At 37.4% G+C, this 20,098-nt stretch overlaps 1 protein-coding gene across 1 annotated transcript; it reads left to right on the top strand.

The window, feature by feature from the left end:
- Window positions 1–215: 215 nt before the first annotated feature.
- LOC140166372 (metalloendopeptidase OMA1, mitochondrial-like) lies at window positions 216–18,790 on the top strand. The gene is made up of 9 exons (XM_072189824.1): window positions 216–300; window positions 7,017–7,565; window positions 8,824–9,052; window positions 10,623–10,796; window positions 11,731–11,838; window positions 12,768–12,896; window positions 14,412–14,486; window positions 16,960–17,103; window positions 17,877–18,790. Exons 2-9 carry the CDS (start codon window positions 7,135–7,137, stop codon window positions 18,021–18,023), a joined length of 1,437 nt encoding a protein of 478 aa, XP_072045925.1. The 5' UTR covers window positions 216–300; window positions 7,017–7,134; the 3' UTR covers window positions 18,024–18,790.
- The last annotated feature ends 1,308 nt before the right edge of the window (window positions 18,791–20,098 follow it).

Below are 20,098 nucleotides of genomic sequence, written 5' to 3' on the forward strand. Positions count from 1 at the left end.
GAAACAATAATTTTATACGGCCTTATTTATTTATTTATATTTATTTTTTGTACCTGGCCTACTGATTGAATAATTTTGATCAGAAACCAGACCCGGGTAACCAGGCCCTGGGATATACATAACATGCACGATTTGAGGGGGGAAAACTTTCTTCACGACCACAATCCTTTGCAGTTATACGACTGGCTGTTATTAATTTACGTTAAAGAAAGCCCGTGCGATGTGAAGAAGTCGAGGAAGTGTCGTTAATTTTGCTTCAATTTTCTTCGAAATAACACCATTTAAAATTGTTGTCATTGGGTAAGTTACGACTTTTGCAAAGTAAGATGCTATGCTGCACCAAATGTGCTATGCAGTGAACGTCTCCGATGCTCACAATTTTAATGCAGCCATTTATTGTAAAAAATCGTGATCATCAAGTTTTATCATTTATGATCAATTATGACAAGGCAGCACACCACTACTACCGCATTTGTGTAACCCGTGATAGTGCCGGTAAACATAGTTCCAGTAACTGTAACTCGGTATCTTTATTTAACATTATGACATTATCGGATACCGATGAAGACGGCAAATTTATTTTGCGAAAAGGAACAAAATATACCGCAGCATGTCGAACGGGCCCAGTAAATGTCAGTATGTTGAAGGATATGACCGAAGACATGCAGGCAGCCTGCAGGTCTACGGTAAACATAGGTCGGTAGTGCAAACAAGTGGGTGTCCCTTGGGAGAAAGATGAGTAGCAATGATTGTTTATTATAATTAAATTTAAAAGATATGCAATTGATCAATGTCTGAATGTTCAGAATATCTAGGTACCCACGAATTGGCGACTTCGTTCGCCTCGATCGCTCGTTAGAAATTGCAATTGTCGTATTGGACAGCTCGTCGGCCATTTTGAATCGCCGAATCACCATCGCAAAAACAGGGTTAAGAAAGCGGATGTATTTCCAATTCTCCCACGTGACTTCATGAGTAAACAGGTCTTTGTTTATGTGGAGAAAGGTCGATTCATTCATAAAAAATTTAAAAGTAGTCCCGAGGCGCTCTGACACGCTAGAATATTCAATTGAAAATCTGTCTCCCGGAAGTAAAATTTAAGCCGACTTTTCCGTTAATTTTCGGACATTTGCAGGTAAACCGAGTTATTTTCATGTCAAACCGAGTAAACTTTATAGTTTTAGTTTTCTAAAAATCATTACTTTTTCATGATTATTTGTGTTACGGTAGGAAAAATTGGCGATCGAATTGGGACATGTCGCCATTTCGGGTGAGGAATTTGGCACCAACTCACATAGTGTAGTGAGCACTGGTATGCCGTAGCATGTACCCACTGGTACCAGCATGCAACATGTATACTGTATACACGTGTGTGATGTGTTGCATGCAGACGGGCTGGTGGGGGGTGGGTGGTGGCTAGTATCAATGGTATTATTATTATTGATATTATTATTTTATTATATTATTGTTATTATTATTTCTAAATACATTATTGTTATTCATGTTGATTGTATTAAATCATGATTTAATATTATTTTTATAAATAATAAAACTTTAAAAAGTAAATTGTCAATGATTAATATTATTATAAAGCTTGTTTGTTTATTTGTTTGTTTATTGATTGTTTGTTTATTTGATGATTGATTAATGGATTGATTGATTGTTTTTTTAAATTCCTAGGTCTATGTAACTTTAAATTTTTTGTTTCTTTTCAGTAGTTTCCTGTTATTATTATTCTTCCTTTTCTGTTTAGGTTTGATGCAGTGGCATAGCGTGGGTCATCATATTGGGGGGCACCGACTATGATCATGATGATGGGGGGCACCGACTATGATCATGATGATGGGGGGGGCAACAGGTCTGATGGGGGGCGGGGCACAAGCCGTTTTTTGGCAATTTTCCTATGGGATTTTTAAAATTTCAGATCGATGGGGGGTGATGCCCCTATGATGCTACGCCACTGGTTTGTTGCTTTGAGGTGGCTGGTGTTTTTTCTGCTTGCTTACCTTTGTTGCTCCGTGGAGGTTGCTTCTGCTTTGCTTTATACCTACCTGTAGGCCTACCTGCTTTGTTGTTTTTGCTTGGTACCTAGTTGTAGTATCTAGTAGTAGCCAGTGGCGTAGCGTGGGTCATCATATTGGCGGGGGCACCGACCATGATGAGGGGGGCACCGGTTCTGATGGGGGGGCACAAGCCATTTTTTTACCATTTTCCTATGGGATTTTCTAAATTTTGCAATCGATGGGGGGGGGGGGGGCACATGCCCACCTCCCTGTGCCCCTATGACGCTACGCCACTGCTAGTAGCCTTTCTAAATAAACATCATTATTCTATCTAGGTACCATAATCTGCATAATATTTTAACTTAGTACACACAATTAAATGATGCAACACATATTTCTTTTATTTCACATTTTTTACAATCGCAAATTTCCAATTTGCGAGTGTTCTGTTTTTGGTCAGTTCTTCTTTCTTTCTTTCTTTCTTCTGTCAAACTTTTAATTTATTTTATTTTCACACACAAACATGACAAACAAACAAACAAACAAACAAACAAAGTTGTCTGGTTCCTTCTCTACTTCAAATCCTGCAATAGAAAAAAAAGATAAACATTAATTAAAGGCAAAACTAAAAAGTAATTTTTTACACTAACTGTTCATTTAATGTAGATATTCAAATGCTGCGAAAATTAAGTGACGTGAAAATTTAAAAAACATGAAATATAATTAAATTTGCTATTCAAATGCAAAAAACTGAGGTAATTTATTAAACATGAAACAGTTTAATTACTCATTCCAATATTATTTTCATCAGTGGGCATATATTATTGCTCAAATCACTCATAACGCAACAATTTTCATGCCACAAAAATTTTCACATGCAAAAATTATGTTAATATGGTACGAAAATATCGCTGCGAAAAAAGTTAAAACTTGTAAGCGAGAGTATTTTGCTTATTCTGTGTTATTACTTCTTCTGTAAAGAAACAAACCAAAAGAAACATCAGATATAAACATTTTAATACTGTATACCTTTATAAATGTCACTAAAAACTGCACACACTGACACAACTTTTTCCTATTGAGAAAACTGCGTAAAATTTACCAAAACATAAATTGTTGTATCTCCGGAACCCAATGACTTATTGACTTCATTTAAAAACCAATTTTTAAGTTTTAAGGGGGGGGGGTGGGTGGTGGCTAGTATCAATGGTATTATTATTATTGATATTATTATTTTATTATATTATTGTTATTATTATTTCTAAATACATTATTGTTATTCATGTTGATTGTATTAAATCATGATTTAATATTATTTTATAAATAATAAAACTTTAAAAAGTAAATTGTCAATGATTAATATTATTATAAAGCTTGTTTGTTTATTTGTTTGTTTATTGATTGTTTGTTTATTTGATGATTGATTAATGGATTGATTGATTGTTTTTTTTAATTCCTAGGTCTATGTAACTTTAAATTTTTTGTTTCTTTTCAGTAGTTTCCTGTTATTATTATTCTTCCTTTTCTGTTTAGGTTTGATGCAGTGGCATAGCGTGGGTCATCATATTGGGGGGCAATCGACTATGATCATGATGATGGGGGGCACCGACTATGATCATGATGATGGGGGGAAGGGCACAAGCCGTTTTGGCAATTTTCCTATGGGATTTTTAAAATTTCAGATCGATGGGGGGGTGATGCCCTATGATGCTACGCCACTGGTTTGTTGCTTTGAGGTGGCTGGTGTTATTTCTGCTTGCTTACCTTTGTTGCTCCGTGGAAACCATTTAAAAACCATTTTTTAAGTTTTAAGAAGATCTTTCAAATGAGCCTATTTTGAATTAATTCTGAAGAACTTTGTTTTTTTGCCTATTTGCCTAGAATATCACAATCGCAAAATGGTGCATCTAATTGATCTGGTCAAAAAGTTTGGCTCCCGAAACTAATCCGTGTGCGGACATGGTAAGGAGACATTCGTGCAAGCTGAAAATAAGGGTCACCTGTTCAGGTGCCCGCAGCTTAAAAGTTGTTTAAAAAAAAACAATTTTAAATTAACTTTTAATCTTTATTTAAGACATTGGCGTAGGTATGCCAGGTGAATTCAAATTTGCCATCAAACTGCATCATTTTGTATATCAAATTAAAGCCCTTGAATAAAGAAAGCCAACACTGAAAACCTTTTTGTCATAGCACTTTCCGTAACAAAGTTACATCTAGTCAAAGATTGACTTTCATCAAAAAGATTCAGCTAGCAAAATTCCCCAAAAAAGCATTTCGGGGGTGTTTCTAGATCTTAGTCTCATGACGATAGCAGCTTTTTTAAATGGAACTGCTATCAAAATCCCTCTGAAATTCCATGTTCGAGTCTCTTATCACCAAAAAAAATCATATATTTGGGTCAAGTGAAGTACAGGGTGTATCAAAATTAAGTATACAGTTTGAAAAATGCCTCTAGATTAAAAAGTATGAGGTCTGTGTTCAAAATTCTCTAGTTGATAACTTAATCAACATCTTGTTCTCCTATAGCTGAAAAATCACTGGCGTGTGACCAATAATAAGGATTTGGTTGCTACTTTTGTGAACCGAGTACAAAAAGCAGTTGCGCGAAGTCAATAAAAATCAAAACAACATACAAATCACAAAGAAGTCTCACCACTTTCTTTACTGTTTACAGTTATTGACAGTTTTAGTCTTGGTCTTCCACATGCCCACAATTCTTCTGTATGCAGATTTCGGCTCTTCTCAACATGGCGTTCACACCGCGTCTAATGAGAGGTCTGTCCTGCCTGAGAATGTCAACTTGTGCAATTATGGGTCTCTGAAGTTCATCAAGGTCTGCAGGAGGACTTGTGAAAACATTTAATGCAAAATCTGCTTCATCGCCAATGATGAAATCATCCAGGAAACGTAGGGGACGGGCAAGAAGCCACTGACAGAACACAGTGCGACATTGGTGATCTGTTTGCCGAAGTTGATGTCTCCTTATCGTCTGATAGGGATGAAATAGCAATTCACAAACGAGTTCTGTTAAAGGTTGCAGATGGTATTCCAAGTCCATTTCGACGGCAGCTAATTTGACCCTTCTGCTTGCCCCGCCTGCAGAGTGTTACGTACTGCTAGGATATTAGCAGCAGATCACAATGTTCTCTGTTCAGACTCGTTCCAGTTATCTGATACTTCGCAACATTTTTGTAAATAGCGCCATGTGAAGGGGTACGTGCATTTGGGTACTGCTGACGGAATCTCCGAAGCACTTCTGCTGGACGCTGGGTGTGATGGTACACTGCAACAAGGAAGGCCCTTTGCTCTGGCGTGTACTGTGGAGGATCCATTTTAATGTTGCTATTCTCCTTGTCAAGTAAAACCTAACATATGTAAGGAGATAGTTGCCCAGATTTACCAAAAGTCACGTGTTATGTAACTCACACATGCACCGGATTGGAACCCTAACAATTAGGACAAATGATCTGTACACCTGCATGTTTCTCTTGGCGGCACAACAATAACAAGCACCGGGCATTTAAACCCAATTGACTTCGCGCAACTGCTTTTTGTACTTGACTCACAAAAGTAGCCACCAAATCCTTATTAATGGTCACACGCCAGTGATTTTTCAGCTGTAGGAGGACAAGATATTGATTAAGTTATCAACTAGAGAATTTTGACCAAAGACCTCATACTTTTTAATCTAGCGGCATTTTTCAAACTGTATACTTAATTTTGATACACCCTGTATAGACAACATATTTATGTAGGTTTCCTTGAGCAAGCAGTTCTTTTAAATTTCAATGTAAATTTGTATTGCTGCTTTAGGCCATTTTGGCTAACTAGCAAATGTGTTAACTGACGTTTCCCTCTCATACCTAATTGGTGTTACCAAAATATGAAAAATGGTTTTACATGGGGTAGAAAAACAAACTTACTTTCATGTATACATGTATTTACATTTATTTCAATGGGACTTCATTTAGTGGTGTGCGCCCACAATACTGTACGGTACCGATTAAGTATGCCCACATTGCTTAGTCGGAGCCGGGAGTTTCAATTATTGGAACTGCATTCAAAACCACAAAATCACATACTTCAAGTTCAATTTGCACTTCTAACTGACAAAATAAAACATATATTAATTATAACCAATTCTTCAGAATAAATAGCATAATATATTGGCAGTTTCATGTAATCCCGCTGCCAAAAATCGCAAATTTCACAAAGTAATGTAAGATGGTTCAGTAATCACAGGTGGGCGCATGAGACCTGGCTCTGAATTTATACTTGATCGCTTTTGCAGAAAATCGATTCTCACACATGCTCAGTGTTTCTTCTGTTTTCAGAGCTAATTATGTTGTACTCATAATTCCTTTCAGCATGTTTTTCATGATGAAAATCTCTCCATGATCTCCCTCCAATATTATAACACTTGCTGCTTCGCTTTGCTTGCCATTAGAAATATTGGCCGTGTGCACAAATATCTCGATCAAAATAGTTTTGAAAAACTGGTTCATACATTCAACTCCACAAGACTTGACTGAAACAAAAGCATTCTCTATGGGCTTGCAAATGTTCAAATCAGCAAACTGCAATGCATTCAAAATGCTGGTACCCTGCTTGTTACATTGACCAAGAAGCGCAAACAGTAACACATAACTGCAAAAGTCTTAAATCCCTTCATCGGTTACCTGTAGAGAAGCGGAAAAACAACCTGGCACCTGGCTACTTATGTAACCTCATCACCATCATGATCAAGAAACCAACTTGTGCTCTCAGATCAAACATTAGCAACTGAACTGTAGAATCAACTCCCAATTCATGGCGGGAATTCCAAGTCTCTAAATCAGTTCAAAATCTCATCTTTTCAACATTTGATGGTGTATATTTTGTTTCTTTGCATATATTATGTGTAGTTTTAGTTATAGTGTAAGCGCATTGGGGTCGTTTGACAGAATGCGCTGCGCTTCATTCATTCATAAGTACACAATTCCTCACCTCATGTTTTCTTGGTTTTTGTTTCAGATCTTTTCCAGCCAAGAAGTATAACCAAATAAATTACGATGTTACTCAGGAGCGGTCCATTATGCCAACGGGGCATTCACCAGCTTAAAAATATACGTATGGCAATGTCACAGAACTCATGCCTAGCTTTGTTTGTAAAAACAGCAATGCTCAACAAATTGCTCTTCAATACATATGTAGCAGAAGTACAAAATGTACTATGAGTGTGATAGGGCAACACTTTAAACAAGCCGTACCAAAATCGATTAATGTAAGTGCTAGAAAATTTTCCACCACAAGGTCACAGAACTTACTAGCTGTAGCAAAAAACAATGGTTCAAGAACATGTGGCAACAGTTACTGTGCTCTGACATCAAGAAAGTCATACATGGCATTAGCTCAACCCTACAGTTCTGGGAACTCATTGATATCCAATTGCCTGCATAGACAATTTGGTACTGTTGGATGTGTGAGAGGTTTAAGGACTTCTGCACAATGTAGTGCACCACCACTCGTGGCTTTGCTGATTTTGAAACCGATGGCAAAATTGGGTGCTGTTATAACTGGCAGGTAAGTTTACTATTTAACTCCACTGTCTTCTTATGTTGCCTGTGATTAATTACACAATATAAACATCGGAGTAACCAATGAAAATAGAGTTTTTAGATCTCTTAGGGGTACTACACCCTGCCCAATTTTGTTTATTTTTGCATTTTTCTCAAAAATTATAGCGCATTGGTGACAAGTAAGATATGTATATTATAGGGGCAAGGACTACAACTACTGCACTGGAAATTTTATTTCAACACAGACAACAGAAGTTGAGTTACATTCAAAAATGAGGGAAAACCAATATTTCATCAATAAATCAATAACTACTTGCCTTGAGTCGCTGAATTTTCAGTGCAGTAGTTGTAGTCCTTGCCCTATAATATACATATCTTACTTGTCACCAATGCGCTATAATTTTTGAGAAAAAAGCAAAAAATATGCACAAAAATTGGCCAGGTGTAGTACCCCTAAGACTGTCTGTCTGCATATGAAGCATGTTTATCTGAATTGGGAGCTTTCATTAGTGCAAGCAAAAAGAAAGTCTTTTTAAGATGTATCCATATAGATTTCATGTCTCATACTTTGTATTTTGTATACGCATGTTTGTTACTGACTGGCATGGCATGGTAGTATTCTTGTTTAATAATTGTCAAAATTGGGAACATCTCTAATTGATTCATAAACTAGAAAGCAAGAAATTGGTTTGCACATCACAATGAAACACTTCTGGTTGTAACATTTTAGTGAACTGTGCTTTATGTATGTAATTGTACATCCCCTAACCTGCCCGAGTACTACAAAAGACTACTTGATATATGCGCTGTTCGTGCGTGCATCCCACGTGGTGTGATGATGCAATCACCCTAAGTGATATATAGGCACGGTTTCGCTGGCCAGCGAAGCCCAAGACCCGTGGCAAAGTGACGCCGACCATCTGCTTGGCATGCGAGGGGTCTCGGGTTTGAATCCCACCCAGAGCAAACAACTTATTTCTTTCTTTTCTCTCTTTATTCCTTCCTTCTTTCCTTCCCGTAGCCAAAAAGCCCCTGGTGGGTTAGGGTTAATCTGTTCAATTGTACATGTGACAAAGTCTTTAATATTTTTTAGAACCAGAGGTCATATAGTGATGAAAATCAGCATGAGGACTAAATGCCACTGTAGTTGTTGTAAGGCTGATATTTTAATGTTTAAATATAAAACAATATGCAGATGAGATACCAAATTTACATGATACAGTGCATTTTGACCATAACACTTTGTATATATCTTTCACCAGAGCTTTTAGACAGTGGTGGAAGGCTCTACCCCCAAACAAGAAAGACGTCTTTCTGGCGTTGCTTCGCAAACACAAGTATCACATCCTAGGAACTATTGCAGGCCTGTATGGCATTAGCGCCCTCTATTATTACACACACTTGAAAGCAACACCCATAACTAATCGCAAGAGATTCATAGCATTTACAGAGAGTCAGTTCCGTAAGATATCGGAAGAGGAAGCTAAGCAGGTGAGTGAAATTGTTGGGCTATTCCATCTGAAATCCATACACCCCCTATGGAAGACACCAGGCACTTAGTATAAATGACCATACAGGGATATATGGGTAGCATTTTCAGCCTTTTTGGTATATCAATGACAATTTGGCCAAAAATTTTGAATTTTGGTATATCAATGGGTCCAAATTTCTTGAAAATTTGGTATATTTATGGGTCCACTTTAAAATTCTCAGTGGCACACCCCTACCAAAATCAAACTTGAGTACCCCCCCCCCCTGGGTGGAAGACATGTTAATCTCCCACATTGGGGGGTGCAGATTTCAAATGGAGTCATTCAGCATGTGGAAGATTAAGGTCGTGTCTACCATATGGAATGTATGTATTTCAAATGGAAATTCCCATTATACTTAGTTCTCTGGGTTGATAGGATGAAGAAATGTGTTATAAACGTTGAAAAAAAAACCCGAGTTCATCTGGCTGGATACAAATCGATGACCATCAATTTACGAACAAACTGAGCCACAGAGGTACATTGTAGAAGAACAGAAGACTTTAAATCTACCGTAAAAACTTGATAGTTAGCATATATGCTTACTACATGTATAGAGCGCTTTTAAAACATGCAATCATGAAGCGCCCCCATCCACAAATGTGTAAAAGGGTTTTCAGCAAATCATCAATACACATAGTTATATGCGAACAAGTAAACCTGTAAATTTGTATCTCAACCCCATTAGCTCAGTTGGTAAAGCACAGGACTTGGGTACAATTTCATGTTTTCAAAAGCGTTCGATAGTAAGCACATATATATGCTTACTATCGAGTTTTATGGTATATGTGTTAGGTTTGAATGGTGTCACTTTTCTCAGCTTTTGATAGTTTGGTGTTCGTTTGAGCAGCAAGTTGTTAACATATAGGGTCCACAACTTCTAAGTTCCCCCTAAATACTTTTTAAAACAATCAAAAAATATTTGACAAAATGCAAACGTGTAAAACGTATGGGTAGCTATATTTGTTTTACACTTATGGACCAAATTATAGCGTCACACGTCATTGCGTTCAGTCACAATGGTTCATTATTTTAAAAAAGAGACTGTTTTAAACAGTGATAAAAGTTGCATCCGAGTCCCGGAGTCAGCTCTCAAACAATACAGTAGGCCAGGTCTATCCATGTGTTTGTTAAAGAAAACCTGACTGCTATGGACTCAGATGCAAGTTTTAAAATGGCCTCTTTTCTTACACAATTACAGGCATGAGAATCTTCAGTTTTTAAACTGAATTCAGTTTTTTTTTGTAGTCAAAATTTCCGCAACTTTATTTAAATTCAGCCTGTTTTTGGTACTTTTTGCCCAATTTCACGCGCATTTTCAGTTTTTTTCAGTTTTTTTTAGGAAAGTGTAGTCTCATGCCTGCAATTAAACATTGTGACTGAACGCAATGACGTGTGACACTATAAATTGGTCCACATGTGTAAAACAAATTGGGCTACACATATCTTTTTACATTTTAAAATTTCGTAAAATATTTTTTGACTTATTCTCAAATGTATTTTCTTGTCTACACATACTTTCCCCCTTACAGATGGTAGAGAAATATAATGGTAAATTTGTTCCTGGTGAACACCCAGTGTATAAAATAGTTTTAGATGCTACCAATAGACTGATCAGAGGAAACCAAGATCTCCATCAGGTGACAGAGAGGACATGGACCATATACATTGTGGATGAGGATGTCAAGAATGCATTTGTTCTTCCAGTGAGTACTCAGTTAGAAATTGCAATACATCGTCATTGGGCAGGAAAAGCCTGTGTGTCATTGGCCCCTGAACATGTTTAAAGCAAAGCCTCTTATGTAACTTGTTGGCAGTTTTGTTTTAAACATGTTCAGGGGCCTAAAGTAGATGTACCATAATGTGATGTGATTTGGTCCAGTCAGATCAAAGCTGGCAACTGTGGAATTGGAATAGGATTCCAGTTGCAGTTCACGTACCCCTGTGGAAGACAAGACCTTAATATCCCACACAGTGTGAATTTCAAATGGAGTTACCTGAAAGAGTAACTCCATTTGAAATTCACACTGTGTGGGAGGTTAAGGCCATATAGGGGGTGTATGGATATCAACGGGAATAGCCCAATATAGGTACAAATTTATTTCATCTAAACTTTACGAAGCTTCATAAGTCGTAAAATCATTTTTAACTTCTGACGAGTCGTAAGTTCCATTTCATTAAACTTGCTTACAAATGGTACCCTTCGTAAGTAATAGGGATTTACTTCAGGGACCCTTCGTTAAGTTACATCTAGTATTGGGTATTCTTTACGAACGGTCACTTGAGTTACGAATAGGGCATAATATGAGGGTCATTCAAAAAGTTTTACCTCCATCGTCACATCTCTCTTATCTTAAGTGCCAGGAAATTGAAATTAACCATGAATATTATACTCTTAACTCTTGGCCATCGGGAAATGAAACCCGATTTTTAAGTTTTTGCACCGACAATTCACCTTCAATAAACGCCCCCTTTTGGAAATATGCAACTCCCCCGGGGCATTTAAAACAGACATTACGGTACTGAGAATGGCAGACGTAACAGAAATGAATATGACAATGTTTGCTTGTTTATAAGTTCTTACTAAGTAAAAACAAAGATGAAAGATGGCTTAAAATTTGTTTTCATTTCTTTCTTCAGAATGGTGAGATATTTGTGTTCACTGGTATGTTACAAGCCGTTGACAATACGGAGCAACTAGCTGCCGTCTTAGCTCATGAAATGGCACATGTTGTCTTGTCCCATGCTGTAAGTATTGTAGAAAATTTAAAAAAAGTTATTTTCTTTAAATTGGCATTGTTGTGAAAGTCAGACACTTTAACTTTTGAAGAATTTATATTTAAGCATACAAGAATGGAGATGGAGATATGACCTGATAGTTAACAATGCAACACATGAATATCAAAGAGCAACATTGCCAGGAATGGGAAAAATGTGGGTGTCAAATTACAGCATTCTACATATACTAATGGAACTATTTGATACCAAAACCAAATGTTGATTGTTTTCCATTAAATATTGTACATGTATTGTCTGATTAAAACTGTGTTCATCCCAATACGCAAATTGCTATAAATAAATTATATGCTTTTTAGGCTTTAAAAGTTGTTTACTTACTAGCAATAACCCACAAATACAGGGCATGTGACTGGGTCTGAGAAACCAGCAAACATTGCAGATAAGCGATAGAGGAACATTTGCGCTATGAAATTTTTTTTGTCTAATTCTGAATAGTTATGGGTGCACAATGGTGGTCATTGGGCACATAGAAGAGGCGAAATCTCCACATGTTCGATGACCAGAGGGTCAACCGTCTTCATGATTGTTTTTTATCATTGCGTTCATGCTTGCATGTGCTCAACACATTCCTTTTAAATTCCCCACTACCCCTATGGAAAATTTTGGAAATATCTTACACTGGGGAAATATGGATTTCAAATGGAATGGACACATTTTGCAGCTTTACTTGAATTTGAGTACACCCTCTGAGACAGATTCAACCTGATTCTTCCACAGAGGGAGGGTGAGTTTCAAATAGAGTATGTTAATATGCTGATTCCATTTGAAATTCATACTCCCTTTGTGGAATATATTTTCAAAAGATGTATCTTCCACAGGGGGAGTGTGGACTGTAAATTGATTGCCCATTGATCGTATCTTTTGACTTTTCTTTCCAGGCTGAGCTAGTGAGTTTCTTCAACTTCATAGATTTCCTACTAATTGTTGTGCTAGCTGGTTTGTGGGCATTCTTACCTAATGATGGCTTAGCCATGGTGGCTACATGGTTTAAGAACCGTGTTGTACAGGTATGTTGATTCAATATGATTGTAGTCAGTGGCGTGCCGTGGCCGCCTTCCCGGGGCTGAAGAAAATCCAATTTTGCCGCCCCTTCCTCAAGCTTTCTAGGCGCTACCGCCCCAAAAGCAACACATTTTGATGTATAGTATCATTTTTCACATTTTCCGCCTTTTTCTTTACTAATTCTTTTTGCCGCCTTCTTCCGCCGCCTTCTTCTTCCCGCCGCCTTGATTTTGCAGCCCCTGCTTTGACCCCGGGTGCTGGCGCCCCAAAGCTCCCCAAAAAAAAAAAAAATACGCCATGGTAGTAAGCAGGTAAAGTGCATTTTCATATTTGTAGTAGAGGCCCATGCAGTTCACTATGATACTTTGGATCAATTTTACTTTTGATTTACTCTAAAACTCGATGGTCCGTATGCACAAAACAAGTAATGCTAGGTTTAACATTAGACCTGGTCTAACTATGGAGGTTAGACTTAGGGAGGGATCCTTTTACTCTTTTCTTTCCCTCGCAAAGTAAAAAAATTAAACTGCAGGCATCTAATATTAAGCTACATGTTTTTGCCCTTAACAGGATATAAAATAATATAGAATAAGGTATGTAAATACCAAAAGTTTCTTCTGCACGACTAATCTCCATAGTTAGACCAGGTCTAAAGTTCGACCTGGTCTACTTGTTTTGTGCAGACGGACCTTTGAACTCAAGTGTATAAATGGGCTTGTTTACCAGGTCTTGCAGAATATTGGAAAGTGTGTAACACATGCTTTACGATTTGTTAGAAGTGCCACTTGATTAGATTTGCATAAACCTGGCATGATCCTTCTGCATACACATCACTGTACTACAAGGGTGAAATTAAGCGGGAGACAGGAGCCGTTGGGTCCCCAGAAACTCTGCAATGGCCCCTGGTTCCATCTCATTTGTAGTTGACCAGGGGACACTTTTCTCACAAAACTTGCCCTCTGGATAGTGAACCAAAAAATATCAAATTTTAAAGCAAATAGTGCTTATTTAACCCATCCAGCATTATCAGCATATCTTTGTTTTTATTGGCCCCTTGGTAATTGGAAGTGGCCCCTGGTTTCTTCAAATCTTGGTGAACCAGGGGCCATGTTTTTCTGCCGAAGTGGCCCCTGGTTCAAGCTCTCTTATTTTCACCCTTGCAGTACTATGCTCCTTTAATAACGATGCTGTGGGATGAACCACAGTCATTGAAAGCAAAGAGAGTGCAGCATTCATTGGACATAGGTTCAGGGCATTTGAAGCTACAATGTAGTGTGCTTTAGTCTTTGCTAAAAAAGGATTCTCTTCGAAAGTTGGCGTCTATTTAGAATTATAGCACAGAATATTTTTTACTTTTTTCTCTCTCCCTCCCTCTCTTTATCTGTTTGTTTGTGTATCGGCTTGTTTCTATAATAGAATATCATGTAAGATGTCAGATAATAGTGTCTAGAAATAACATAAGATGATTATATTGTCATTACATGGGATTGACTCTTGCCTTCATTATGCTTGATTTGCAGCTGTTGCTTCAAATGCCATATAATCGTAATCTAGAATCTGAAGCTGATGAGGTTGGACTACAGATAGCTGCCAAGGTGAGACAACTACCATTACACAATAAGATTGGTACCATAATACACAATTATTCAGGTTCACATGCTGCTGAAAACAATGTATTGGTAGGACATCACATAGTATTGTATTCCACAAATGGAGCAACTCCTACATCAATGTCACTGCTTGATGTAGTCTATAGGTGTGCTGTTTGCATCATAGATCTCCCTGGGGATGAACTCTCCCCCATCAAAATTCAGCCTTTGGCCCACTGTAGAGCAGTTAGGGCCATTACAGTGTTCCATCGAATATACTATGGTAATGCCCCAGAGTTCTTGTGTTAACTATTTCTTGACCAGCTCCATTAGATCTCTTAGGGGGTACTACACCCCTGCCCGATTTTGTGCCTATTTTTGCATTTTTCTCAAAAATTATAACGCATTGGTGACAAGAAATACCGGGTGTCCCCAAAAAGGTTACATGAAGATTTTTGAAAATAATCTTAGTTAATTGAAATATTCTTTTCATGGCAAAATCTATGTACCCTCTAAACTAGTACCCCTGTGAATGTCAAGTTCACAACCTACATACTTAGCCCGCATTCCAGGCATTCCTGACGAAGCTCTTTACGTGACATAATGCCACACGGTTCATTATATCACCCGTCACAGCCACTGTGCATTTGGCGGGGCACTTGAGTAGGCCCAGCCATAGCATGGCAGATCCAGTATTTCATTCTGATAAACAAAGAATAAAACTTGTTCATTTTTATTTCAAGTGTTCAGTCAGAAATGTAAAAAAACAAAACAAACAGCAGCGATTTCAAGTCAACAAGATCCAAGCAAGGCTTAAATTCAAAAGATTGTTATTCATTTCACTATGTTGATGACAGGAGATACAGCGTACAGAACAGCTTTCACCAAAAACGTGTTCTTCTCTAATGACTATCTTCCTTAAATAAAGAGAGTTTTTCTTTTGTCAAAACCAATTTGAAGAAAACTTACTAGTTTTTCTTGCTGACAGTTTCGTCAGTGAGCCACTGACTTTATCAAAGCTTGGTGTTGGAGGGGGCGAGGAGTAATGAACAGAGACGAGGGGGTCTACAATCTTAGTCATGTGTACGATCCACTTCTGAAGACTGCTAGCAAGATTAACACCGGAAGTGACATAACTTCCCGTCAGTCGTCAGCTGTTGGATCATCACAACAACACCAAGCTTTGATAAAGTCAGTGGCTCACTGACGAAACTGTCAGCAAGAAAAACTAGTAAGTTTTCTTCAAATTGGTTTTGACAAAAGAAAAACTCTCTTTATTTGTTGATTGCCAAACCTGATGAATTTGTTTCAAGACTATCTTCCTTTATAAATTTGTTACCACCAAGAGTCAAGAAGCTCTAAAACTGATTTATTTTCAGTGTACAATATTTAATTTTTCAATATGTTTCTTTTGTGCAATAAGTTCAACAATTAAAAATAAGAGAAACTTAAGTAATAAAGAAAAAACAAAGATGTGCTTGTGTTGAACTTTCGTTGTACGATATTTTGATGGTTAGCCACTCTTGACACTCCGGTCATCTTGCGCTCATTAGTTAAGTTGATTTTAAGATACTTAGCAAATAGTTACAAGAAGGATGAATAAATAATATCTGAAAAAATGACATTGCTTTGTTGTACCATCACAAAATGCGGTTCATTTTCTACATGTAACCTTTTTATGGGACACCTTGTATATGTATATTATAGGGGCAAGGACTACAACTACTGCACTGGAAATTTTATTTCAACACAGACAACAGTTGTGGAGTTACAGTCAAATATGAGGAAAAACCAATATTTGATCAATAAATCAATAATTACTTGCCTTGAGTTGCTGAATTTTCAGTGCAGTAGTTGTAGTCCTTGTCCCTATAATATACGTATCTTACTTGTCACCAATGCGCTATAATTTTTGAGAAAAATGCAAAAATAGGCACAAAATTGGCAAGGGGTGCAGTACCCCCTTAAGCTTGCTGCTCAAATTCCAAGATCAAACCTTGTTAGTCATGAACGGTCCCTCATTCCATCTACAGCCCTCACATGGAATGCTCTCCTGCCTCACATCACAGGAATTGTGAAATGGGGCAGCTTCAAATAGGAGGTTAAAATCTATCTAGGCACTTTGATATGTTGTGACATAAAAAATAGATGGATTATAGATAATGCATTAGACTTAGTTATAGGTTACATGTGACCCCTTTTCAAAAATGTTATAGAATTGACAGGGGTCTGATTCTTCAGGATTTTTCCTGATTTCCTGATTTTTTTTGAAATTGTAATGATTTTCAGTCCATTTTAGTCAAATATCATGCTGTTTTTCAGGATTTTCTAATACTTTTAGGATATTTCACAAGGTTTGAATCACACCCCTGAATTGATCACAGAGACAGTTATTTTTGGTTGATAGAGTTAGTAATGTTATGAAGTAATTAAATTACATTTAAAAACACAGACACATTCTACGTGTTTTTCATTACAGGGTTGCTTTGATGTAAGAGAGAGTGTTGCATTCTGGGAAGGAATGAATGTACGTGAGGATGATGAGCTCAAAGATATAGAACTTCTTAGTACACATCCAACACATAAGAATAGAGCAGACAGGCTGTCGGAACTTATGCCTAGTGTAAGTAAAAATAGCGTGATAGTAACAGTATTTTGCAAAGATCTTTTGTACTGCCCAATTTGGCGCAGTTTGTGGTGTAAACATGAACAGTTGGGTTCTGCTTGACAAATTGAATCACATCATCATCACATCAGCACTCTTGATTCGCCAATCAATCTGTGTAGCACCACATGACATGGGTGTGAATATATGCGATCGGTCGGGCAGTGCGATAGGTCTTGCAAAATAGTGTAGGTATATACACACAGTCCAGCATAGCACCTATGTGTAATGAATGACTGTGTGTGCTTTTGCTTTGAGATTTTGGGACCATATAAATATTTTGCCCATAACATGTTGAATGATCTATACATTTGGAGTCTATTTTCAGTGCTAGATAAGGTATCTAATATTGTATACCATAAAAATCCATCTACAAGCATATGCCTCTATTAAAAAATGCAGATGACCTCAATAAAAACATTATTTGGAGTTTGAGCAACTATATTACAGATACAGGTGACTGTACAAACATGTATTATTGTAAGACCAATCTATTTTTGTGTGGAGGGTGTCTGCTTTTTGTCTTCTTTGTCAAAAACCCCTCATTTAGAGGCATGTAGACTGAATTCAACGGTATTTTAATAATTTGTCATTCATAAAGTAGATATTCGGATATGGATAGGCATTCTATTTTGGTGCAATATCACCTTTGTGGTAAAGTCTTATTATCCAAGAAGCAATTTTGATATGTATTGTAAAATTAAAGTTGTTTCTTTACTTTTGCTATACAGGCAATAGATTTACGTCAATCCTGCAACTGCCCAGCACTACCAAAGAGAGACCCGATGATCTCTGTGGAGAGACTACGCAAGAGACTTGAGGACGAAAGATCTTCCAAGAAGAACACTACACATGGCATCATCATTCAAGGAGCATAGCACAGTGATGTGTATGCAGAAGGATCATGAAAGGTTTATGCAAATGTTCTCTTATTCAAAGATTGAATGGACTAGTGATCGGTGTGCATGTAGAGGCGATTAAGATATGTGCAGTTGTAACCATGTTCTTTTACTTTGTAAGCTATTCCATTTGAAATTCATACACCCCCTATGGAAGACATGACCATAATCTTCTACATAGGGAGTGGGAATTTCAAATGGAGTTACCTGAATGGGCAGCTCCTTTTGAAATCTAACCCACTGTATGGGAGATTAACGTCATGTCTTTCACAGGGGGTGTATGGATTTTAACTGGAACAGCCCATTCAGAATTCACCTGCACTTATAATTATGCACCATCGCAGCAATGTTTGTCCATTCAATTTATAAATAGAGTTAAGGCCATTCATTGTGAAGTATTTTTGTGAAGTAAATTAGTTACATTTAAAGTATTATTATCATGTTTGAGTGCAAGTGCATATATCACGTTTTCAAAGTCGTACGAAAGATTGCAATAAGTCGGTAATAGTTTGTCATCAAACAGGTGCCTTAAAACTACAGAATTGCTTCACACTTCAGAATGAATTATGAAGAATTAACTATATAGAAGACTGTGAAATTGTCCGACAACACTTTTCAATGGGACATGAATTGTGCCGCTTGCATGATGTTGCATCAAGGCCACACTTTATTCCGTATTGAAAAGTGTTGTCAAATGGTTTTTGCAGTCCACAACCCACTGAGGCTTTTTTTAGCCCTGGGATTTCTGTGTGATTATGATGCAATCAAGCAAGATGAGTTATTGCTGAAATCAGTTTTGACATCGGTTTAATAGGTAAGAGAAAGTAATAATCAAAATATTAGTTCTCGATCATAAGAGCATGTACCCACTGTGTAATGCATACACTGTATCTAGCGCAATTTTCGTGGGATAACACAAATGCGACCTACCCTTGTGGTTAGCCAGTTCTCAAACAGTCACACGTACTCAATTCTGTATGGTCATTGTGTTTTACGCTCAACACAAATATCTGTGCATACCGAGTGGGCTTAGACTACTCGGGAGAATGAAGTATTTTGATTATATCAGCAAGTGGTTACTGTCCTCCAGATATGTTTGCATATGGAGCACTTTGGGCTATTCCATTTGAAATCTACACCCCCTATGTAATGGAGTTACCCATTTCAGTAATTCAATTTAAAATGTATACCCCCTGTGTGAAAGATTAAGGTCATATCTTCCATAGGGGGCATATGGGTTTCGAATGGAATGGCCCATTTGCATCGGTTGTCTTACAGGAAACCAAGCATATTGGTAGGTGGTTGCAGCAATCAACACGTCATATGGTAGGTCTCTCCATAAATCAAAATCAAGCAGTGAATACTGTAATTGAGATTTCATAAGGGTTAAGGCCATTGAAAGACTTGGTGATGTGGACCATAGTAAAATGATCCTGATATAATTGAAGACCGAATTAAAAAGACTAGTTTACGTATAATGTCCTGTCCACTAGATCAGAAATGCTGTACTGCGCAGGTCAGCAACCAATCATGTCGCGTCTTTGCTCTGACGTCAGATGCAAACTAATCTTTATAATATCATTATAGTAGTGGGTCACTTCAGCAACCCTTCAACTTAAAGATGGTTGCTGTAACTTGAGCCCTCTTGGGTATATAGTGAATGCATTGTGAAACTTTTAATCTCATGTAATGTTGCAGTCATTTATGTATAATTCATGATCGGTAGATGGCTCTGGGTGTTTGCTATGAAGGTTGTTCTTTGGGATTGTTGCACATTGAGTTTGATTTCATTTTTTGTTACCAAATATCTGAATAAAAAACCCACCAAATTTGCAAAAGCGACACATTTCATATGATGAGATCTAACAAATTCTAATGGTTATTTGCAAGAAAATGTTAATTCCCCCTTTCAAATCAGTGTTTCGGCATGGCAGACATGTGGGGTGTGGTGGGGAGGGGAGAAATTGGACAATTTAGCGGTATTACTAGATGTTGAAGAATCCATTGAAAAACTCTCTAGATTTTTACTTTCAGTATTATTCAAGTTGTAAGGT

The sequence above is a fragment of the Amphiura filiformis genome, chromosome 1 (assembly GCF_039555335.1).
Source record: "Amphiura filiformis chromosome 1, Afil_fr2py, whole genome shotgun sequence".
Classification (NCBI taxonomy): domain Eukaryota; kingdom Metazoa; phylum Echinodermata; class Ophiuroidea; order Amphilepidida; family Amphiuridae; genus Amphiura; species Amphiura filiformis.